General features: G+C 40.4%; 1 protein-coding gene across 2 annotated transcripts in view; it reads right to left on the minus strand.

Annotated features, from left to right (window-relative positions):
- The window catches only part of CEP128 (centrosomal protein 128), a 434,621-nt gene that overhangs the window by 353,233 nt on the left and 55,968 nt on the right, over positions 1-25,420 (minus strand). The window contains exons 8-9 of one of the 2 annotated variants that reach the window (XM_038407035.2): positions 21,524-21,640; positions 1,155-1,241 (exon numbers count right to left, since the gene is read on the minus strand). In XM_038407035.2, the coding sequence (XP_038262963.1) occupies positions 1,155-1,241; positions 21,524-21,640 (204 nt within the window). The remainder of the gene's footprint in view (positions 1-1,154; positions 1,242-21,523; positions 21,641-25,420) is intronic. The other variant, XM_043516125.1, reaches the window with a different exon arrangement.

The following is a 25,420-nucleotide window of genomic DNA, read 5'->3' on the forward strand; positions in this document are numbered from 1 at the left end:
ATTTAAATTATAAGTGTCCAGACTTCTATGCAATTAAAATATCTACTGTAAATATGATGATAGAAATTGTAAGCCATGGGCACTACCAGAAATCATTATCAAATGGATGTTCAATTTCCATTAGTATTAATGCATTTAATCGTCTGTGTATGGTGCAGTTAATTCATCCCTGCAACTACTCTATTGAGACCCTCTCTGGGGACATAGTTATATTTGGATTGAGAACACTGTATTTGCATAAATGGCAGGATGGAGGGCGGCACAGAAAGGTTAATCAGAGAAGCTGATAAATAGGCAACAAGCCTGGTATCAATGGCAGAGCAGAGTAGGTAGGAGAATGTGAAACAATACATGCATGGATATAGCAGAGAAGAGCAAAACTTCGAAGGCATTGACAACAAATCTGAACTTTATGCAGTGGAGAAAGGGTAGCCAGTGGAGAGATACAAAAAGGGGCGGCATGGTCAAAACCACTGGCAAGGCAGCTAATCTTAGAAACAGCATTTCTATGGACTGTAGGAGAGTTATATGGGTGTCAGAGAGGCCAGGAAGAGGAGATTATAATAATTAAAATGGGAAATAATCCAGATGAGAAGTGAGCTGCAAGGATGTAAAGAATATGTTAGATCTTAGAGATGCCGTGAAGTAGGAAGCCAATAACTTTCCACATGGTTTAGCTGTGTGGGACAAGGTGAAGGAAAGTGTCAAAGTAATCCCTAAGCTACAGCCTTGATTGACTGAGAGGTTGCTGGTGTTGTCAACAATGACAAAAAAGAAGGGTAGAAGTGAGGGTTTTGGAGGGAAGATAAGGAGTTCAGTTTTGGCTGTTTACAGTGTATAGTACTAAAAAGTACCTTGCCATTTTAAAAACTAAAAACACAGGGTTTCACACTGTTAATTCCTCTTACAAGACGTGGCTTTAAACAAAATATAAGAGACTGGACATTCTAGACCAGCGCTTCTCAATGACAGTCTGTGAACCGGCACCGGTCCCTGAGATCTCCCTGACATAGTTTAGGAAGTCAGCAAGCCAGTGCTTGGTATCAAAAGAGTTGTTCTAGACCACAAGCAGTTGGAAACCATCACAAAAGAAAAAGATTACTCTGCAAACTGTTTTTAAAAAATAATTTAAAAAGAGAAAATTAAATTCTTACTTTGCTCTTTTCATTTTCAGATTTCAAAAGTTTATTTTGCATCAGTCCTTCCATTTCGTCAGCTTTAGCATCTCGTTTCCTTAAAGCCTTAGAGGGGGAAAATATTGTGAACTTTATTACAGCAGAGTTACTGAATCCTCATTTATAAAATCTGCTGAAATGTAAAATATCACCTGATACATGTATTAAGAAAAAAATATATTTTAAGTATTTTGTCTATGCTCAATATTTCTAAACAAAAACTATATAATCTGTCTTGCTGGGAGAGATAATATTTATTTTTTCCTCCCTCTCTCTCTCTTTCTCTCACACACACGCACACAGCTGTGCCAGATACTTATGAGTGCAGAAACAAGATTAACCTTGGCATCCTTCTAATCTATCAACTTCCAGATCCAAAGTTTGACCCTGGCCTTTCCTGCATGGAAAGAGAATAGAAGCACGGTTCTCCTACAAATATTAAGACTTTCTTTTACATCGAAAATCTACTACCCAATCTAAAATATGCTGATAGTAGCAAGTACTATGTACCTGCATTAATTATGACCAGTACTAAGGAAAACATTATTAGATACTAAAGCTGAACCTGAATAGTGGCAAGATACCCAACTCTATCTATAACTGGGAAGATGCCTGCATTTTATCCTATCAAATACAGACCCAACTACAAAGTTTCATATATTCATTACTTCAAAGGTTGATAATTTCAACTTGTACCTTGGAATGAAGACACCCAATCTAAAGCTCTACCTCCTACAAAATCCAAAGATACAGTACCAATTCTGCTTAGTAACAGTTTACCACAAACATCTGCTTTCTGAATTCATTGTGGAACTAATGAAAAGGTCAGTTCAAGGTCTCTATCTTCATATTCAAAGCCCTTCTAAAGTGACCATGAACTCCTACAATAGCAGTGTACAACCAGAACAATGAAACTGTTTACCAGAACGCTTGAGCATGTGGAAAGAAAATTTTCACAGCAGCTGGATCTAGACTATGAAACTCGTTCCAACAAGATAGAAGAATTATCATAGACTTTACCACTCTAAGAGTTCATTTCTTCAACTTAGTTTTCCCTCAAAAAGTTCTTCATTCACACAAAAAAGCCCATTCACACAATGACAAATAAAAACAATTTTGAGAGTTAATTGAGCTATTTATTTTACTGGCTGAGAAAGGAGACTAAGTTTGTTGTATTTAAATTAAAAAGATACTTAGATACAATGGTGACTGGGTCAGTGTTGATAAATACTGAGCAGTATATCAATTCAAAAAATATGTTCATGTAATCTACTTAAGAGTTCAAACCTACATAAGAGTTAGGTGTTCAAAGCTAAGGTTTCCGCAGCAGTTACAACCCAACTCCCTTGCAAATGTGCATTACTTCAGACTGTATATGCTGTTACACACACAAATACAGACATGCATGAGTGCACACACAGCAAGACATAATTATTATAGCTTCAATATCTACAACTATGGTTTCACAGGTTCGATGGCTCCTTTAAGCTGAGTCCAGGCAGAGGTTACCCATGACAAGTTAATTTAAGGGGAACAAGCCTATCTGGGTAGCTAACTGAGTAACAAGCACGTCAGCCTGAAAATGACCATCAGGCTCAGCTATGGGGAGGTGTTCACAGAGAGAGTAGCTCTCCTACTAGAGAGGAGCTCCCAGAGAATCAGAGGCCCTGAGGAGGAGGTCTGTGCAATCCCTGAGTCCTAGGACAGAGGCTTTATTTTAAGTTTATTTGTATTTAATAAAGTAGAATCCCAGCAGGGGAATTCTGTCTTATACCTTGTTGAACCTCAGTGGAGTTCTTACGGAGCCCTGAAAGAAGGGAAACCAAGGGAGAGAGAGGAAGGGAGTACCTGCAAGGCTCCTCCCCACCCTAGGCAAGCAGGGGTCACTACAGGGGAAGCATACCCTGTAACATATGGATTTATTTATATTTACAGAGTTTGGTCAACTATAACATTGCAACAATATAGCTTTTGCATTTTATATTTTCAAAAAGCAAAGGTTAAATTACACACCGTGAGATTCAGAATGTATTAAAAATCCATCCTAGGGAAAAGATACCATATAAGTATAAAGTATTATTAGAAATAGTATCAATTATTACAAAAGTTTTAAAGAAACAGTCTTTATTTTCTATTGTACATAAAGTAAAGGGTTTGTTTCCTGATCATGTTTCAAGTGCATTCTGAATCTTGCATCGCTGTGTTCATTTTAATGTGCAATCACTGAACTGTGGGTATGTTTTTTGTATTTTTTAAAAATAAAAATTAAATACTAAAAGCTATGTTAATGGAGAAGTCAACATGAGAGAGGAGCAGAGGTTGCAACTCCCTCCCCAGAGGCTAATCGGAACACTACCAACATCTCCCTAATTTTCATAGCAGAAAATTGAAAAGTTTTAAGGGCAAACTCTTGCCTTTTTAGAGAGGGGTGTGTGTGTGTGTGGTTTGTTTCTAAAAGAGAAACTTAAGTTTTCCTGTGGGGGGTTTCACTATAAAAAGGGACAACTGTTTTTCCTAGAACATTCAAAATATGGTTGTGTGTGTCATTGAACTCAGTCTACCTACTGGTTATAGTCCAAAACTTCCTCCTCTCCATTTCCTCTGAAAGTAAAATGACAAGAAACTAGATATGTTGTTTGCAGTGTTGTTGTAGCTGTGGTGTCCCAGTATATGAGAGAGACAAAGTGGGTGAGGTAATATCTTTTCATGCACTAACTTTCATTAATGGAATAGATAAGCTTTCAAGCTGCACAGAGCTCTTCTTCAGGTCTGGAAAAAGTAATCAGAGTGTCACAGCTAAATACAAGGTGGGACAGATAGTTAAACATAAGACATTAGATACTAAAACTGATAGAAAAATATAATTGACTGATCTACAAGAGAACTAGGATCCTGAAAATTATGCTATTGTAAAGCCTTAGATATTGTGCAATTCAAGGCATTTCATAAAAATGCAGCTTATTTGATAACACTCATTTATATGATACTATTTATTTGCATATTGATCCCACAAACTCATAGTAAGTACAAAACAAAGCAAAAGCAAAATAGGAGTTTATGTATTATTTTTCCCTTTAGAGTTTGTTTTTACTTTAAAGTGGTTAAGATATAAAGCAATGTGTGCCCTGATCTGATATGCTTGTTGTCTTTAAAATGCTTTAAATTACAGCAACAGCTTAGAGCCTTAATGCAAGGCCCCTGGGGCATATTTAAATATTTAATGACAGTTTTTCTTTAAATTTGCATATTTCCATTATAAACAACTCAAATTGTTGAATATTACACTAATGTAAACATGAGGTTGATGAATCTGAAATCTCACATTTACATATTCTCTAAAAATACTTTTCTTCTAATTTTGTTTTAAATTACAATTTTAAAAAATTAATTTACAGATCTACCACTTGCACAGATAACTGCTTCAAATGCTGCCATAACAATATGTGTCTGCACATAGACTTTGAAGACAAAAGGCTAAGTTAATGCAATGTAAACATTCAAATGTTAAGAAATGTCTCAGCTAAAGCTGAATATGTAAACTTCATTCTGCCCCTATAATGTCTCAATTACTTGATACAGTTTTCCTTAATTACCTATGTAGCATTTTGTTATGTCCCCACAACTGTCACTTATTCTATTTTCATAATCATCCAACATTTATCTTTATTGACTTTTCCTTTGTATACAGTTCTCTTCCCTCTAAAATAATGCAAATTAATTTGCCAGTACACATGTACTATATCAGCAGTACTAAAATTATGATCCCAGAAAAATGGTATTTTAAAGTCCTGATTGGTTGTGTACCAATGAGAAGTATACTATAATAATTTATATATATATAAACCATCTTTCATCCAAAAAATGTTCAAACTGAGACTCACTTTTCCAGTGGTGTAAGGCTCCCATTTCTAATCCTCCTGCATGATCACAAGATATCAAAAATTAAACCTGTTGCTAGTGAAAAACTGAATATTGGCTGTCTTAGAAAGGCAAAGGGGAGAAAGTCTATATTTGGAGAAAGAAGGAAACATTTTTATCACAGGTTGATTAAAAAAGATGGCAGCTGTTGAAACTCAAGTTTGAAGCAGAATTATTGTAGTGCTTGAGGAGATGAAATAGTGGACTATGTGCAATCAGGGGTATAATAAGTGCAGTTTATCATACAGCTATCTCCACAAAAATGTTATATTTTATATGCAACTTATTTGCACACCCAAACCCATTATCTTTTTCTAGTAAAACTCTCATTGATACCCAGAGAGAGCACAGGGATAAGAGGGTAGAGAGAAGATCACCCAGGCATAGACTGGGCTGTTCTAAGGCCTGTTGTGTGTACAGAGGAATAGCAAAGATTCTCAGTGAACAGACATCAATGGGGTTACAGGAGGGTTGAGACTGAGCTGAAAGGACCGGCTGCAACATCTGTATTTCTTGTCCAAAATGAACAATGTTAGAAACATCTGAGTGTAAACATGCATAGCCTAAATTTTCAGAAGTGACTACTGATTTTGGGTGTCTTGATTTTTGAATCATCAACTTGAAATATCTTAAGGAGGCTTGATTTTCAGAAACAGATGAGCACCCACCTCGGGGCAGGGGGAGGAAATCAGATCTCTAAGGTATGTCAAATTGTGTACTCAAAATTTTTATCACTTTTGAAAATTTAGGCAAAGTGTTTTTCAAGGCTGCAGGTGCCTGAAATGGTGGTTGTGATGTCTTTTTAACTTTGTGAGGAAATAGGGACTATCAGGGGACTATATCTGTTCCTCAAGAGAAACAGTTATCTAATAGCTCTTTCCTACCTTTAACTCTGAGCCTATGGTATGCGATCAGAATCACAGTAAAACAAGCATGCATGTCAGTATACATCATAGATATTATTTACACTAATGCACACATTTTGCAATACATATTCATATCCAAACTCCGTCCCCTGCAACCCCACTGATGTCACCCACCCGCCCTACATATTGCCTGGGGACTCTGCTTCATAGATCAATTACTATACTGATATGACTTGCTCTGAATCAAGTCTTAAATCAATAACTGTTCACTCCTTTGCTGTAAACCAGTGTTTCTTCACCTTGCATTGTCACCAAGCTAGCTGGCTTATTAGAGCTCCAAAATAACTCCCCATTATACTCTTCCAACATCCAGGGTTCTATTAAATCTCATACATCTGTCATCTTCCCCTCTATCTTTACTGAATCCACCACAGATTCCAGGAACAGACAGCCCTTCCAATACGAAACATCCATTTCCCAGCCACTTCCAAGAGCAGAAAACAACCCTTCCTACCCTGTTTTAGTTCTCTTGGGCCACACTATTATTTCCCAATTTAAGGAATCTCTCCTGATCCATAAATATGTTTTAGCTTTTGGGACCCACCCACTCTGATTATTGTGGACTGCAGCCAATCGCCTGAAACACTATTTTCCTCACTATATCTTTGGTGTGAAATCCTGGCCTCATCCGAGCCAATGGAAAAATTACAATGGACTTCAATTGAGCCTGGTTTTCATTCTTAAAACTTTTCCTTTTACATTTTGACTTTAAAAAGGTAACTTAAAAGAGAGGGGAAAAATTGGGATTGTGTTATACCCCTTCCCTCCAAACAATATACACAAAATCTTGAAAGTTATGTTTTTGGTTTTTAATCAAAATAGATTGGTGTATTTTCCTGTTTTAAAAAAATATATATTAAAAATTCAGATCCTGGAATAAGTTATGATGACTGGAAAACTAAGGAAATTATGCCATAACAAGAATCAAAGGACCAAAATTGAAGTTGAATCAGCTACTGTAAAACTGGGTGAGTATTAACATCAATTTTACTGACTAATGAATCGCTGAACAAATACCTTTGTTAAAGGTTCAACATCCCAAGCCTTTCAACTGAAAGTGCAAAAGTTCACCACACATGCTCTATGACTCCCCTCTTCCCTCCTTGCCCCAAAGAGGTTCTCCAGCAAAACTAGGGAAGAACAGATTTGACATTCCAGGTATTAAGGTTTTAAAAAAAAAAAAAAAAAAAAAAAGCTTAGAAAAGAAAAGCTCTGACGTCTTCTTTATATAGTATAAAGAACAAAGGCTCAACATTTTAAAATCTTTTCAAGGTAATCTTCAAAATTTGACACTTTTCTGACTAATTCAAGGGGGGAAATCCCTCCTTTTTAGTTATATCCATTACAGCGCATTTTGAGTATTTGTCTGCTTACTTCGTACCATCACTAACCCCAATTCAGCTTCACCTGTGTTAGCAACATTAGAAGTTGGTGTATGCAGCCTGATGCCTGTCAACATTGTATCAATTATCAGTAGTCTGCTGAAACATGTCTGCTCACAGGAAGTCTACACTAGGGCTCCCAACACTGCTAATGCCAGGAACACTGATCTGGGGTTAGAGAACGGATAGTATGTGTCTTTACATCAGCAGTGCAGCTTAATCCACAGAAGACAACCTAGAAATCAATACGCCATCTCAATTTACCAAACGTACTGTGATAACTGAAGGGGGGGTAGCCCCCTTTTATGGACACCTAGCCAGCCAGTTAACTATAAGAAAAGGAGTACTTGTGGCACCTTAGAGACTAACAAATTTATTGGAGCATAAGCTTCCGTGAGCTACAGCTCTAAATGCAGCCGATGAAGTGAGCTGTAGCTCACGAAAGCTTATGCTCCAATAAATTTGTTAGTCTCTAAGGTGTCACAAATACTCCTTTTCTTTTTATGAATACAGACTAACACGGCTGCTATTCTGAAACCAGTTAGCTATAAAGTCCTTCTTGATGGCTGTTCTCTGCTTGCTTTACCTGTAAAGGGGTAAAAAAAAGTCCCCAGGTAAAGGGAGCGGGCATCTGACCAAAAGAGCCAATGCGAAGGCTAGAACTTTTTAAAATGGGGGGAAAAAAACTTCCCTTTTGTGTCTGTTGTGTTCTCTGGGAAAGAGGGGAATAGGGAGCAGTTATGCTATGAGAAGTTTTAAGTCAGGTATGATCATATATCATCAGATCATATCTAGAACTACTTATTTGGAACTCTCAAATGTGTAAATAGATCAGGAATGTTTAGAAAGACGCAGTTAGGTTTATTTCTATTTATTTTGAAGGATTTATTTTTAAAAACAAACTATATCTCAAGATCCAAGCATTTAAGGCTAAGGATGAATACTCAGATTGTTCATCTAAAAGCTATACAAAGATTTTTTGAGATGTGATTTTATAATCTTCAGCAACACACTAATGAAATATTTTTAAAGCAAAATTTAAAGTAAGGTCCTGTAGACTAACATATTCTGAGTAAATATTACAGTAATGCACAACTGTTTTGGTCAGTAAATTCAGAAACTGACAGTATATACCTGAGGGTTAGCAAATACCTATTAAATGGCTTCATTACCACTTGAATGGCTCTTTAACAGTTTCAGTGTTGTGCTAATAGGTCTGGCAGGCAGAAGGGCTTTGTTATTTTTAAGAACTAGATCCCCTCAGGAGGAAGACTCACCAGGCTGCAGCAGCCAGCTGTGGTGGAAGCATGCAGGAAGGGTCAGAACAGGGACAGGAAGAGGCAGGTGGGTGGACACTAAGACCCGGGGTGCCCCAAATTTCCAGGTGCCCTACGCAGCCGCGTATGCCTAAGAACAGCCTTGTGTCTCAGTTTATTCTCATAACAGTTGTTGGGGCATCTGATGCACTGGATGAGTTACACCACACGTTGTGATAGGCATGGGTAGGAGCCATGCATCTTAAAAGGTGTGTTTGGGGGGAGGAGGGGAGTATGGATCATCACAGCAATGGAGATAATGACTGCAGATTTTGCATCTGTTGTTATGGCAGGAGCTGGTGTCACTTTGAGTTGGTGTGCTCTTGTCTGTGGACAGCTTACTTCTGATGGTGAGATTGTGGGGGTTGCTTGAAGCCAGAAGAGGGGTTTGGAAAAGATTTTTTTAAGGTTGTGGTCTTCATCAAGCATGGGTTGTAATTCTTTGATGATACCTCATACGGATTCTAGTGTGGGGTGGCAGGTGACAACTAGTGGTGTACAATCACTAGGGATTCTTTTCCCCCCTATTGAAGAAGATTCTTCCAGTGTATTTGGGTGGCCCATTCCATGATGCAATTTACTTTTCTGGTGGTGAGTCCTTGTTTAGTGAAGGCAGTTTTAAGTGTTTAAGTGTGGTTAAAAGAAAAGGAGTACCCGTGGCACCTTAGAGACTAACAAATTTATTAGAGCATAAGCTTTCGTGAGCTACAGCTCACTTCATCGGATGCATCCGATGAAGTGAGCTGTAGCTCACGAAAGCTTATGCTGTAATAAATTTGTTAGTCTCTAAGGTGCCACGGGTACTCCTTTTCTTTTTGCGAATACAGACTAACACGGCTGCTACTCTAAGTGTGGTTAGGTATGTATCCCAGACTTTCTCTACTTAGCAAATTCTATGGTATCCGAGTGCCTGGCTGTAGATAACAGATTTATTAGTGTGGCTGGGCTGATTACTGGATCTCTGAAGGTAATACATGGGTTTCTTTTGTATAGTCATTTGTAGGTTCCATTGTTGAAGCTGATCATGGTGTCCAGTTGATGCTGGTATAAGTGTTCTAGAAAGAATCTGATGGATGGGCAATGGTTGTTGATATAGTGGTGGAAATCTGAGGTAGTTTATGTCATCTGTCCAGAGGAAGAAAATATCATTGCTGTGCCTCTTGTATATTGCTGGTTTCGTGTGCATTTTTCCAGAAATTCTTTCTTGAGGTGGCCCATGAAGAGAGTGTCATATTGGGGAGCCATCCTAATACCCACAGCTGTTCCCATGGTTTGGACAAGTATTTGTTGTAAAATGTAAAGTTGTTGTGGGTGACAAGGAGATGGATGAATTTTGAGGACTATGATGATGTCTGTATTGTCTGCTGCTTCAATCACTACCTGGTGGCTGGATTTCAGGGGCTGAATAGAAATCTTTTTGGTGGTTCAGAGATTGTGGTGAATGTAATGTTGGTTGAGGATTTCACAATTTTTTTTTTTTGCACTGACGCAACCGATGTAATGATCCAATGTGTGGTTCTGTCCACTGGAGATGTCCAGGCAAATGATTCTTTTTTCTTATATAACTGTTGCTGGGGATGTGATAGTTGTGGTTGGTGACATCTTTCTTGTGAAAGAATTCCTTGAGGCAGAGTTGGTGGAATTAGTTTAGAAAGTTCTTATAAATTATCTATTGGAAACCAATTTGAGAAGAGATCATCACAATAAGTAGGTAAACCACTTATAATTTGGGCCAAATAAAATACTCTGTTATAACTCAGAATATTTGCATAAATTTAAAGCTAGGTGAGAAAAAAAGATATGTCTGGAATAACCAAAAGAGTATTACAATTATTTACAAGGGACTGAAGAAAATCAACCATGCAAGTTGCTACCAAATGAATATGCCATTGTGCCTCCTACTCCACTGCACTTATTAGAAGAACAGGGAAGACTCTAACCATTGCCCCAAAACTGTACTCCTGGCTTTGTGGTATAAAAACATGCCTCTATCTCTAGCCTGGGCTAGAATAGGTAGCAAAAAATGGTTACTACCCTTTTGAAACGATTGTTCAAGATGTGTTGCTCATGTCCATTCCTTGCCAGGTGTGTGTACGCTGAATGCACTTTTGCCAGAGATTTTTCCCTTAGTAGTATCCATTGGGCTGGCTCTAGCGTCCTCTGGAGCTGCACGTGTATGCACCGGTATAAGGGGCACTGTCAAACCCACATCTTCTCAGTTCCTTTTTGCCAGAAACTCTGACAGAGGGGTAAGAGAGTGGGTCATGGAATGAATGTGAGCAACATATCTCAAAGAATAGTTACAAAAGGTTAGTAACCATTTTTTCCTTCAAGTGCTTGCTCATGTCCAGTCCATCCTAGGTGATCCACAATCAATACCCCAGGAGCTGGGCTCGCAGTTCATGGATGTGCTGACTGCAACACTGCTCTCCCAAAACTGGCATCGTCTTGGGCCTGTTGGGTAATGGCGTAGTGGGATACTAAGGTATGAACCGACGACCAGGCTGTGGCTCTGCAGATGTCCTGGCTTGGTATCTGCACAAGAAACACTGCTGACAATGCCTGGGCTCTTGTGGAATGAGCGGTCACGATGGCCAGAGGCGGGATCCTTGCCTGATCGAAGCAAGCCCGAATATAGGCGGTTATCCAGGATGAGATTCTTTGGGTTGACACAGGTATCTCTCTCATCCTTTCTGCTATAGCTACAAAAGAGTTGTGTGGATTTGTGGAAGGGCTTAGTCTTCTCAATATAAAAGGTGAGGGCCTGCCTAACATTCAACATATGAAGCAGTTGTTCCTCAGAGCTTTTTTGAGGTTTTGAGAAGAAGACAGGTTGAAAGATGACCTGGTTGTTATGGAATTGTGACACCACCTTTGGCAGGAAGGGCTCAGTTGGCCCTTGTCCTTGAAGAACACCGGATAAGGTGGTTCTGACGTAAGGACCCTGATCTCAGAGACCCTTCTGGCCGAGGTAATCGCTACCAGGAAGGCAACCTTCCAGGAGAGAAGTAGTAGTGAGCACAACACTAACTGCTCAAGTAAGCCTTGACAGGACCAGGTTTAAGTCCCATAGAGGGGGTGGTTTGCAAACTTGAGGACAGAATCTTCCAATCCCCTGGAGAAAACAGACTGTCATTTTGTGAGAAAACACTGCCATTTACTGCAGGGTGGAAGGCTGAGATGGCTGCCAAATGAACCTTAATAGATGAGTGTGCTAGACCTTGCTGCTTTAGGTGGAGCAAATAATCCAAGATCAACTGAAGAGAAGATTGAGATGGAGAGAGATCCCATTCAGAGCCCAACAAGTGAAACGTTTCCTATTGGCCAAGTAGGTAGCCCTGCTGGAAGGCTTTCTACTAGCTAGCAAGGCATGTTGAACTTGTTCCAAGCAGGCCTGTTCTTCAGGGTTCAGCCACGAAGCATCCATGCAGTCCAGTGCAGGGATGCAAGGTTCAGGTGAAGCAACCGGTCATGGTCTTGTGAAATCAAGTCTAGGTGGAGTAGGAGTGAGAGTGGCACTGCCACCAAGAGATCCAGAAGCATGCCAAATCAATGATAGCATGGCTACTCTGGGGCTATTAGGAAGATTCTTGACTAGTCCCTTTTGATTTTCAGAAGAACCCTGTGTACCAAGGGGATTGGGAGAAAGGCATATAGTAAACAGTCTGCCCACAAGAGCAGGAAGGTGTCGGAGAGGGAGACTGCACAGAAAACAGAACTGATGGCATTTTCTGTTCTGCCTAGCGGCAAGCAGGTCGACCTGGGAAGGCCCCGACTTTTGGAAGATGACACTGATGAACTCTGGGTGAAGACACCACTTGAGGTGAGAGGAGAAGGATCAGCTGAAATGAGTCACTAATACGTTCCAAGCTCTTGGGAGATGAGACACCTCAAGATGAATGGAGTGTTTCACACACAAGTCTCATAGACCAATGGCCTCCTGACACAGGGTAAAGGATTGAGCCAATAGGCTGATGGGAAGGAAACTGGTAGTGGCAATGACACACTACAAACCTAAGAAATTTTCTGTGGCCACGGAAGACAGAAATGTGAAAGCGTGTTTTCTTTAAGTCGAGGGCAGTATACCAGTTTCCTGGGTCCAGGGAACGATAGAAGCCAGGGAGCCCATGCAGAACCTCAGTTTCTTGAGATATCCATTGAGGGGATACAGGTCCAAGATGGGGGGGGAGGGGAAGGTGGTGGGGAGGGGTGGATAAAAACTGAAGGGTATATCCGACTGTCACTGTACTCAGGAACTATCATTCCGACGTTAGGATGCCCAAGCAGGGTCAAAGAGAGACAGACTCTCCAAAAATGAAAGCAGGGGGCAGATCTGAAGTGGCAACTGGTACAGCACCCTCACACGCACCTTCAAAAGGCCTGCTACAAAAGTATCTCTGAGGCTCTGACTGGGAGGCTGAGGTAGGCAGGAGTGGTTGAAGTCGTTTATAACCTCTGCCTTTTCTTTTGTAGTTGTTTTGGAGATCCAGAGAACCCAGGAGGCTGCTGCGACCTGAAGTGTTTTCTGGTGGCAGACAGAGCGTACAAGCCTAAGGATCAAAGGGTGGCCCTTGAGTCCTTCAGTATATGAAGTCTCATGTCTGTCTACTCCAAGAAAAGGGAGGAGCCTTCAAATGGGAGGTCCTGAATTGCGGGGATGGCTGGAGGACTGGAACCAGGAAGAGCGCCTCATGGTGACCACAGAGGACATTGTCTTGGCCTCCAAGTCAGCAGCATCCAGAACCGCCTAAAGAGAGGTCCCAGCATGTTCTTACCTGCAAACTCTGTTTTGACTCTTGAGGCAGGAAGTCTTTGAGCTTATTGAGGGAGGCCCATAGATTAAAATCGTATCTCCCAAGTAAAGCTTGCTGATGGGCATATGCAGTTGTAGGCTACACAAGGAATAAACCTTTCTTCTGAAAAGATCCAGTTTCTTAGCATCTTTTTGTTTCAGGGTAGCACTCGACTGGCCCTGCCTGGCCCTTTTGTTAGCTGCAGACACCCTGAGGGACCCTGGGGAAGGGTGTGAGTATGGGTAATTAGATCCACTTGCTGGAACATAATATTTTTTCTCTGCCTCTTTGAAGTGGAAACCAGAGAAGGAGGAGTTTTCCATAGGGCCTTGACTGGTCCGATCACCGCCTCATTGATGGGCAGGGCCACTTTGGGTGGAGCTGCTGCAATCAGGACATCAATGAGGCTGTGTGATGTCACTGAGCTCTTCTATCTCCAACCCTAGGTTTCAAGTGATCCACTTCAGAAGGTCCTGAAGGGCCCTGAAGTCATCCTGGGGAAGTAGGCTGCTGGGACCTGCAACAGCCTCATCTGGGGAAGAGGAGGTGGCTGCTTGCACCAGAGGAGGGGATCCTTCCTCTTCCTCAGCTATGCCCACTGGCAGCATCTCCTGGATTTCAGTACCGGGGCCAGTACTGGAGTCTGGATCCGGTGCCGAGCAGGAGGGATCAGTAGCCCATCTCTCTGAGGCCACTGAGTAGGAGCGGTGGGAAGCAGGCCCCAGTTCTGGGGGAAGCCCCAGGGGTTCCAGTAGGGCCACTGCATCGGCCACTGACCAGATGCCCACAAGGGGACCAGCAGTGAAGTTTGGTGGGGCGTAGGCTGGGTACAGGTAGTGGGCTTTTGGCAGTACATAGGGTTCCCCTTTGGACCCCAAAGAGGATTCCTCTCTCGGGGACCATGGTGCAGCTCTACCTGCATACGCTTCCATATGGTGTTGGGGTTTCAGGGACTAGTGGCATGCCAGGGAGTGGGATGCCGGGATCAGCTACGCCTGCCCCTGGATGGTGCCAGGGGACCCAGTGCCAGGAAGGCGCCTGACACAACCTGTTCCCTCCTGCTTCCGGATGCTGGAATTGAGAGGGTACAAGGCCAGCGGTGCCCTTTATACGATCCGTGATGGGTTCTCCAGGTTGCAACCTGGAACTGGGATACTGCTGAGCCCTCTGGCATACCAACCTGGGTTCCCTCTCACACTTTGATGCTGTGACAAGCTGCAAACCTCTCCAGGTATTGCACTTACACAGACATCCACAGGCAGGGACACATGCACTGAGTTACATGAATGATCTCTCCGACACTCATGAACCAACAATAGAGAGGCTCCAATTCCCCACAGCTCCCCAGCTTAGGACCCCAGAGCTGTACCACCTTGCCCTGAGTTGTACAGAATTGTACAAGAAGCCTAATCAGTGTTAGTTTATTACCCAGACCTCCCCTCCCTCAGTGCGAAGAAGACATGCACCAGTTCTTGTTCCTGAGCAGATTTCCCAAGCCCTTCAAGCAAAACACACTTTTAGGTAAAATATAAAACAGATTTATTAACCACAGAAAGATAGATTTTAAGTAATTATAAGTAATAAGCATATAGCTCAAAGTTGGTTACCTAAGAAATAAAAGTAAAATTGCAACCTGAGTTCTATAAACTAGACAGGATCTGAATCAAGTAGTGTCTCACCCTGATGGTATCGTTCCTTAATACACAGTCTGGAATTTTCCTCTTCAGCCTGCGACCATCTCTCCCATTCAAAGTCTTTGTTCTCCAGATGTGTTTCCAGGTGTTGTGAGGGGAAAGAGGACAAATAACGATGTACTTCCTGTCCTTTATAGGTTCTTCCAATTTGCTGGAAAGAACTTTTGCTATGATATGAGTCAAACAGTCTCCACTGTCTATGGGCTCTCTCCGAGAGGTCTCCATTGTATACAGTTCCTGAGGTAGTCTTTGAGAGTGTGTATTCTGCTTAATGGGCCATCATCTCTGTCTGTCTGCCCCATTGTTGTACCTCAAAGGCTGATTTTGGGTGTTTCCAATTAACAACATATTTCAGTAACATACACATAGCAAAACTTCATAACTTCACATACAATGATAGCACATACAATCCAACAGGATATTAATGTTCAACAGATCAAGACTTAAAATGATACCTCACAAGGCATGCTTTGTACAAAACATATCAATCATATCACCATGGCAAATATGGGGTACCAGGGTGTTGCTTTGGGGTACAGAGTGTTACACCAGTGCATACACATGCAGCTCCAGAGGGCGCTAGAGCTGACCCAACGGATACCACTAAGGGAAAAATCGCCAGCAACAGTGCAAGCAGCATGCACACACCTAGCATGGAAAGAACATGAGCAAGCACTCGAAGAACTATTTTGGTTCATACAGTGCCACTGATGCACACAGCATTTTAACAAAATATAAACAGACAAGTCTTTTTGCCAAAGAGCTTGTATTCTCAGTAAGGCAGCAAGTAGTAAGTGAAGATGGACAAGTGGTGTGGGAGCGGGAAGAAGAACTGCTAGAGGATTGCAAATTTTGTTGCTGCAGTAGGCCGAGCTCACTGAACACTCCAGGGACTCCTTGCGTTCCTCCATTCTCATCCACAAATGCCCTGTGTCCCATCATCCCATCCCCCTCTACTTCAAGGACTCCCTGCATCATCCTCATCTCCTCCCTCATGTCAGGACCTCGGTATGCACCCCATTTCCTCCTTTCCTCCACTCCCAAAGTCTTCCATTTCTCTCTTCCCCCCTCACATTTAGACAAACCGCTTGACAGCATTTCTCTGTAAGGACTCACAAGATCAGCCAAACAAAGATCATATGATTTTTAAGTTGCATATACATCATCTTAATGCTAAAAACTAGTTGTGCATATTTATGTTTCTCTTTCTAACTAAAGATGACAGTTTGGAAAAAAGTTTTTGAGGGTGGATTTTAATCATGAATTAAATACACAAGCAGGAAAACTTGATTTAAGCCATCGATTTTCATCATGTTTTGAATTTGTACTTTTTAGTTCTTTTCCTAAGGGATGGTAGATTCTCATTTGTTGGTAACCATTAAAACAAGTTGATTTACAACTAGATATCCCTATAAACTAAATTTGGTGCTTCTTTTTGCTAACCAGGAGTATAGATGATATTTGTAAGACTTTATTTAAGCAATTGTTGCTTTATTTACATTTATTTTGATTCATTTTATATTTATTACTTTAGAAAATGGTGTATGAAGCATATACTAGATGATAGTTAATTTTTTACTTGTGATTTGCAACAAGCTCTATTTGGATGGAAATATAAATTCAGCTAAAATGCACAAAACCAGCATTTTTGTATTAAATAAAACTACCTTAAATGTAGTGGTAACCTAAGGAAAAAAGGGTATCAAATGTTTATCAAAACATGTTTTGCATTTAAAACTGATTGATTTATTAAACAAATGAAGTATCATCTGTAATTAGGTAATTGAACTTATTGTTTCTAGCCACTGTGTCTTTCAAGTTTTTAAAACTAGTAGATCTCATCCTCCCAAGCTTTCAATCATAGATTGGTAGAGGAAAACAAGCTTTTCTTCTTTTTCAACTCCCAATTGGTTTTTTAACTTTGAATGAACGAGTGATTGAACTAAACTAGTTGAATAAACTGAAATGAAAAAAATATTGTTACTGCATTTGCAGAAGAGGCTATTTCTGTCAAAATCTGATTTAGCACTTCAACAGACTCTGGTTCTAGGTACTTAGGCACCTAAACATTTTTAAAACCTAAAACAAAATATTTTGTATTTAATCTAAATGATTTTAATAGTTATAAATTTAGGTCTTAACGGCTGTTAATTTCAAATTCAATTTTAAATAGGTTTATTTTTAAAAATAAACCTGTATTTAAATTTTAAAAATCATCAATTTTCATCCACCCTGCTTCACATGCACATAATGTTTAAATACTATTAGTAATTATGGTAGCTCAGAAACAAAGGAAAAAAATACAACTAGTAAAATAATTTTAATCATACCAGCCACATCATATACAAATAAACTCAAAAATATGGGTTAACTGTTAAATTTGAAGATGGACAAATATTCCTAATACATTCTACATAACACACAGTCATGTCATTTAAAAAAAAACAATTAATTTAATGACAGCAACATGGTAGAATAAAAATAATAAATTTGAACATTCAAAAATGGAAAACAATCACTGAGAAAAGAAATTAGTCATGTTCAGCTAGGCTCTGCAAGTGTGCAATTGCATTTGTTAAATTTAGTATGATGGCTTTTGTAGGATGGTGAAATACTGACAAGTAGTGGCCAGTTGCCTTCATTGCATTTTCTTCAATATTTACCAGCATCAACATTTAAATCTTAAAATGCTGTCTCAATTACAAAAGCTGAAAGGCATATTTCAACTTGTTTGATTTAATGAATGTAAACTAATATCATTACCTAAATTATACAGTTGCAACTAGTTTAGTAACATTCCATTATAACATTCCATTCAGACCCAATATTGAATGGAGACATTTTGGGACAATTAATATTTCTCATTTCAAGGCTCTATTTTTAGTAGCAATATTTTGAAAAGTGTCTTGGAAAACAAAAAGGACTTTTTTTTTTAATTCATCTGAGAGACAAACTTTTTAAAAACTTCCTGTATGTTTTTCATGCTGTTTTACAAAAGATGATGGGAAAAATTCTGATCCTACTGAAGTCAATGGAAGTTTTACCATGGACTTCAACAGAGCCAGGATTTCACCCAAAGAGTCATATTGATATTCTATAACTCAACCTTTCAAGCAGGTTAATCAGTTAAATAAGAACATTTAAAACTCCTTAGTGAAATTACTAAGTCTATTGTGCCTGAAAGAGTGTAATGAATTCTCTTATCTAAATGCACAAATCACAGCTATGAGATCTGGAACTTGCTATATTCTGTTCTGGACCAATGTCACACACACGCCAAACTAAGGACATAGCAAAAAAAGTGATATAGTTCTGTTAACCTCCTGCAGGACTGGAAACCAATACTTTATAAGCATATTATGAAGTATTAATATATAATAATACCGGATTCTGCTAAAATTGACATATTGGAGAGGCTACTGTAAAATGTTTATTGGCAACTCAATACAAATACTTTGGGAACTAATAAGTCTTCTCATGTGCTAGCCCTGAACCAGCAGTGACCAGGTGGAAAAGTGCTGATCCCTGACATCTTAAAAAACTAAAACATTCCCACTATTATGTACATGACCTTTTGAAACCAATATACACAACACCAAAAGGAAATTTCTCCCTATAAAGGCTGATCTCACCAGGCAGGACCTTCACCCCAGCTCCAAAGCATGTGCTGCCACACCCAGTCTCAGTCAAGGAGGTTTATTTTCTTAACAATAGTTAACAAACAAACAAACAGAAAACAATCTTAACTAAATCCTTAGCCTCAGGGCCACCCCTCCCAGGGGTTTCTAGCACTCCAGATCCTGGGAGGTTCCCAGACTCAATCAGCTCCGCTCCTTGCGTGGAGTAGCAGCCACAGGACTGCTTCCCTGGCCCCTTGCTGCAAGGACACACCAGAGGAGCTAGCTCCACTCCTGTGTGGCTTTCCCTTCCTAGGGCTCAACCTGTCTCAATCCTTCCTCCTCCAGCTGTCTACTAGCAGCCCTTTATAGGCCCAGGTATAGCCCAGCCATCTTTATTTGCTGGATTGGGCTCACCTGCTTTGGTCCAGGGTCACTTGGCTTCATCTATCTACAGGGACCAACCCTGTGACAGATGGTTAAGGTTTTATTTGCAATTAGGGGGGATGGCTCTTCCAGTACTGGTAACAAGATAAAGAGCTTCTCACTTCAAGTCCAGCCCTGGTCAGCAGTAGCAAAAAGTTAGCACCATCTGCTGGATATTCTGTGGTCTAGTTTAGGAAATAAATTGGGGATCTCAGTACAGTTTCCAGCTGACAGATATCCATCACAAAACCTACCACTAATATTGTCATTAGTCAGCTGTCTTGTTGTCAGTCTCAACAAAAAAGCCAAAGAATGAGTGAGGCAATTTCTTCAGGAGGCAGCGTATGGAAGCTTGAAATATTGCTGCCTTTTCTGTCCACTGTTTTCCCTTGAGTAATTTGAGAAAAGAAGAATTCTCAGTTTCCACCTTAGGGGCAATCTTCAGTGAGCTCCATACAGGGAGACCCCTTGGCCTGTCCAGAATCCTACACACTTCCGTGGGGACTACACCCATGCAAAGATCATTTCAGGATTGGGGCCTTTGACAATGAGCTACTGTCAATGATCCATCTAACCACTATTTCAAAGCATGAAGTAGGATTAGAGTACTAAAATGCTCTTTTTCAAAATTATTCTCGAATGCATTTTGTCCAAACTGCTGTTTAACTCAGCAAAGTATTTAGAGATTATATTGTTCTACCTTCACCAGAAGATGCAATAGCATAAAATTTAACATCAGCCATTAAAAGTGCAACAGATTGTTCCAAAGTGCTGCAACAAAGATTATGGAAGCATACATCTTGCTCGGGAAACATACACACAGAACACATTCATCATTAGTAAAACATCAGTCTTCAATTTGAAAATTAAATTCCCAACTGTAAAAATGTCCTTAAGATAAATCATTACTCCTTATAAAGGGTAAAAAAGGAAATGTATTTATGTCAGCCGGTAACAGTACCAAATCACACATCAAACAGTTCTCATTAAACATATGTCCACAAAATGGACACTAACAAAGTCTGAACATTGATGTATAAATATTTGAAGAATTTTTCTCTCAGAAAATCCTTAAGAAACACTTTCCTCTTCTGAGAGCATAAGAATGGCCCTACTGGGTCAGACCAAGGCTCCATCTAGCCCAGTATCCTGTCTTCCGACAGTGGCCAGTACTAGGTGCCCCAGAGGGGAATGAACAGAACAGGTTATCATAAAGTGATCCATCCCCTGTCGCTCATTCCCAGCTTCTGGCAAACAGAGGCTAGGGACAGCATTCCTGCCCATCCTAATGAAGCACTCTCACCCACCTCTCATTATCTACAAGGGAGGAAAGGGAGGTAGAAATGTAAAGCTGTTACTGACCTCAATTGGCAAAGTACTACAAACGTTTTGATAAGCATAACTTTTTCCCCTATTAAAAGAGTATGTTATCTTCTTAAATATGACCATTAAGGAGAATTTCTAGCCCTCTACAAAACAGAACGTGTCAATATAAATTAATCCACTTCAGTTTCCACTGCAGTGTATAATCCACAGTTGCCTTTTTAAAAGCACACAAGTCACCCCTTAAAGTGACAAAATATTAAACATTTCATATCAGCAGTGATCCCCATTGTACAGTCAAAAATCGTATTCCAAATAATAGCTCAACTCTTAGTCAAATCAAAAATTAGAATGCAAAATGTTGAGTCTTCCTGGTTTCTCATGTGTTAGTTTTGGAAGCAAGCTCCTTGCCTCTCTTTTGTGTATTTTATACTTTTTTTTTTAAAGAAAGAGGGGGAAAAAAAGCCAGGGAAAAAATTCTCCTAATTTTCTTTTCTAAAATGAACAATAATTGAGGTCATCTCCTCAGCACTATTCTTGTGGCTCACCAAATTTAATTCACTTTGAGAGCAAATGATTTCACAGCACTGGAAAGGTGGAGTATGTTATATTTAATTGGCCCATAGAACAGTACTCAAAAAGTGATGGCTCACTATTCCTAAATAGTTCAATTTTAGAATAAAAAACACAATACAAACATTTTTAAATGGATCAAACCCAGGAACCAGACTTTTTCTTAGGATCTGTGTGCCATTAACAAGAAACATTTAACACTAGCAACACTGCATCAGGGAATGACAGTCTTTATAGCTTATCACTGTCAGAGGTATAGCCCGCAGAGCTTGTTAATGTACATACTTTAAACCATGGAAAAGTGACACCTGACCCCTTTCTTCCTTGTCTGAGCCAGGCTCACAAGTACAGCAAGAAATTAACGTAACTATCTTGCATACCTCTTGTAACTGCACAGACATATGTCCTAGTTGGTCGTGGCGTCTTTCTACCAGCTGCCTTTCTGTGCGCATTTCTTGTTCTATCTCTTGAAGTCTTCTCTCAACCCGCTCTGACACCTTCACACACACACACACACACAAAAATTAGAAATTAGAAATTTCTTCCACATATCAGAAGGACCTTTTTTTTTTTTTTTTTTTTTTTGAGTGGAGGGATGTAGGAGAAGAAAAGGAAGACAGTTTATAAAATAGGATTTGAAAGTTGATGGAAAATAACTACCTTGAGGAGCATTCTTACTCAAAATCACAAAGATTCAAAATGGAATGAGACTAGTTATCTTGCCAATCTACCCTATTCTGATCACTGCAGAATTTGTCTCTCTAGTATATGTACCTATGCTTTGACCAGTCAAGTGTTAAATATCTCTAGTGATGGAACTTCCACCTTTTTCAGCATGGTCCAGACAACAGAGCAATGAACTGGGATTCTGGAGCCCTGAGCTCTACTCCCAGCTCTGTCACTAGCCCAATTAAACTTGTGCAAGTCATCTAACCTCTGTGCCTCAATTTCTTCACCTGTAAAATGTCGATAATGATACTAATCTCCTTTGTAAAGTGCTTTGAGAGCTACTGCTGAAAAGCTCTATAGAAGAGGTAGGTCTCATCATCACTGAATATCAGAGTTTATTAAACCATCACTGAATGTCACAGTTTATTAAACCTCATTAGGTCAGCACTAATATGAATATACAAATCATTTGCTACAACAACTGGCTTCCCTCTTGGATCACAGGTACAGTAATTGGAAATGAAACTAAAATAGAATAATTCTATGGTATCTTCAATTGAATCCACTAGCAGAGAGTGCCCTCTAGTGAGCTATGTGGATTCAATCTGCAATGAAATTTGATATCATGACTACATAGTTTATTTTTTTTTTTTACTGTTCTCTATAATTGTAGTGAATACAGAACATAAGGCTTAAAAATGTGTTTTACAAGCACCAGATTATCAAAATACTACTCTGTAATTATCAATTTCCTGTTAAGTGATCAGTTAAAGGTTAGACAAGGTGGGTAAGGTAATATCTTTTACTGGGCCAACTTCTGTTGGTGAGAGAATGGTGTTGGTTCAATAAAAGATACTACCTCACCCACCTTTTCTCTCCAATATCCTGGGACCAACATGGCTAAAACTATATGGCATACAGCTAAAAGTTAATCAGCTAAGAATAAAGCCAAGAAAAGCTACATCTTTTAAAGAATTTTGTTGCAGGGATACAAATGCTGAAATTGATAGGATACTCTCCATCAGTATGGAAGAGAAAATGATATCGTTTTAGAAAACTATGGAAGAAATAACATTCACCCTCATCAAAAAAAATGTAAGATTAAAGTAGCTCTTGAAAGCTCTGAGGACTCCAAATGACATATACAGTAACACTACATGTTAAGGTTTCATTCATTAACTGGCCCTATGTACTCTTAAAGTGAACTCCAAAAATGTCTTCTTTTTTTAAATAAAGATGTAACAGATTAGCTACTTTATTAACAGAATATTTTCCATTTGAGGGCTTTATTGGTTCTGGATTAAGACTACTAATTTTGTTTTCGGAGAAGCACGAGTTGTGGAATTACGAGCTGACTCCAATATTTAAATTATACAGAGCCTAGGGATTACTGTTGTCTCATGCATAGAAGTTGCAGAGAATACATTCAATAATTTTCATTTGTTCTCCCTCTGATATGGTATATTGTTAACAAAAGTGTTTCCGCTATTAGGATGAGATTATTTGCAGGCTCCTGGGTCAGAGGATTTAGATCAAGAGTGGGCAAACTTTTTGACCCAAGGGCCACATCAGGGTTGCGAAACTGTATGGAGGGCCGGGTAGGGAAGGCTGTGCTTCCCCAAACAGCCTGGCCCTCGCCCCCTTCCATGTCCTGACCCCCTCAGAACCCCCAACCCATCCAACCCCCCCCCCCCGCTCCTTGTCCCCTGACCGCCCGCATCCCTATCCAATCCCCCACACACCCCTTAGCCACACCCCTACCCCCTGACCGGCCCCCCCCGGGACTCCCACGCCTATCCAACCCCCCCACTCCCCATCCCCTGACCGCCCTCCCCCAGAACCTCCACCCCCTGCTCCCTGTCCCCTGACTGCCCCCCAGGATCCCCTGCCACTCTTCAACACCCCCCCACTTTCCCCCTTACCATGCAGCTCAGAACAGCAGGAACTCGCAGCCCCATCGCCCAGCCGGAGCCAGTTACACCACCGCACTGCCCGGCAGGAGCAGCAAGCCAGAGTGCTGCCAGCGCAGCAAGCTGAGGCTGCCGGGGTGGGGGAGACGGGACAGCAGGGGAGGAGCCTGGAGCTAGCCTCCCCGGCCTGGAGCTCAAGGGCTGGGCGGACGGTTCCGCGGGCCGTAGTTTGCCCACCTCTGATTTAGATGCACTGATCTGGTCATATTCTGCGAGAGAAGATCCCAGCGTGCTCTGTCTTCAAAATTTACTTTGCAGTGTTACCATTAGTAAATGGAGCTAGCTAGCTGCTGCCTTTTTTTTTGGCACGCTAAACTTCTGCTACAAATAATTTACTGAAAGTAGGAAAATCCAGATGTAGGAATAATGTACTTATAATATTTGCATGTCTCTTGCTCAAAGTCTCAAAGTTTACACTAGTCCTTGAAATATCTCTGAATTGTCCCCAAGTTTTTCCCCCTCATGCAGAGCTGATGAGAGGGAAAAAGACGTGTCCAATATCACAATATCAAACAGCTAGTGTGTGACACATCCAGGAAAAGAACCAAGGTTTGAGTCCCAGTCCTTTAACCACTAAACCAGTGCTACCTCCCATGTGTTGAATGTTATACAATACATATACATGAAAATATTTGCTGTGTAATTAGACAGCTTAGATAGCTAGGCATACTGATAAAAGGTCTGACTACAGGATTTATTTATATTCTTGGTCAGCAGAATTCTGTAATACTTTAAAAGCCCATTCTAGTGAAAGGCCCTATTGAATTCTGTAAGAGGAAATGTGACTTCTACAGTTTGTTTTTGCTTTGGGTTTATAATGATAATGATGATAATGGTTAATTTACAGAGCCTGGATATGTTCTTTCAAAAAAAAAAAAAAAAATACTATCCATGAATACGAGGTAAAGCATAATACACAAAGCCAGATTCTGTCCTCAGGTACATATGTATACAACACCCATAGACTTAATCAAGAATGATTAATTACTACAAATTAGCAAGTACAAACAAAAATTAAAAGAACCATGTGTCACACAATGTTTCAGTTTATATTTTGACAACTGCAGCTTAGTTTTAATTATTATATTTATAATACTTCACGATATGCTAATAAATGTTCTGTAATATAGTTTGCAAAAATAATGAAGGCTTACAGTATTTATGAGACACCTCAGTTCAGCATTATCCTTGCTGGGAACTGGGGAATCAATGCTCTAACTTTTTTAGAATGGTTTATAAAGTGTGCAAATTAACAAGGTTGTGACACTGCACCCCATATTCTTCATAGTGATTTATTATGATACAATTATTACCTAATTATGATTCCTTTTATGCATAGGGTTGCCAACCCTCCAGGTTTGCTGGGAGTCTTCTGGAATCAGGCTCTATCTCCTGTAGGCTACTGATGCCAAACCTGGAGATTTTTGGCCGCTAAAAGTCCAGTGGTACAGCGGGGCTAAGGCAGACTCCCTGCCTGCCCTGGCCCCACGCTGCTCCCGGAAGCGGCTAGCTTGTCGCTGCAGCCCCAGGAGTGGGAGGGTTGCAGAGGGTCTCCATGCACTGCCCGCGCCCCAATCACCAAGTCCACAGCTCCCATTGGCCAGGAACTGCACCCAATGGTAGCTGCAGGGGCGGTGC

This window comes from Dermochelys coriacea, chromosome 6 (assembly GCF_009764565.3).
Source record: "Dermochelys coriacea isolate rDerCor1 chromosome 6, rDerCor1.pri.v4, whole genome shotgun sequence".
In the NCBI taxonomy this organism is placed as follows: Eukaryota; Metazoa; Chordata; order Testudines; family Dermochelyidae; genus Dermochelys; species Dermochelys coriacea.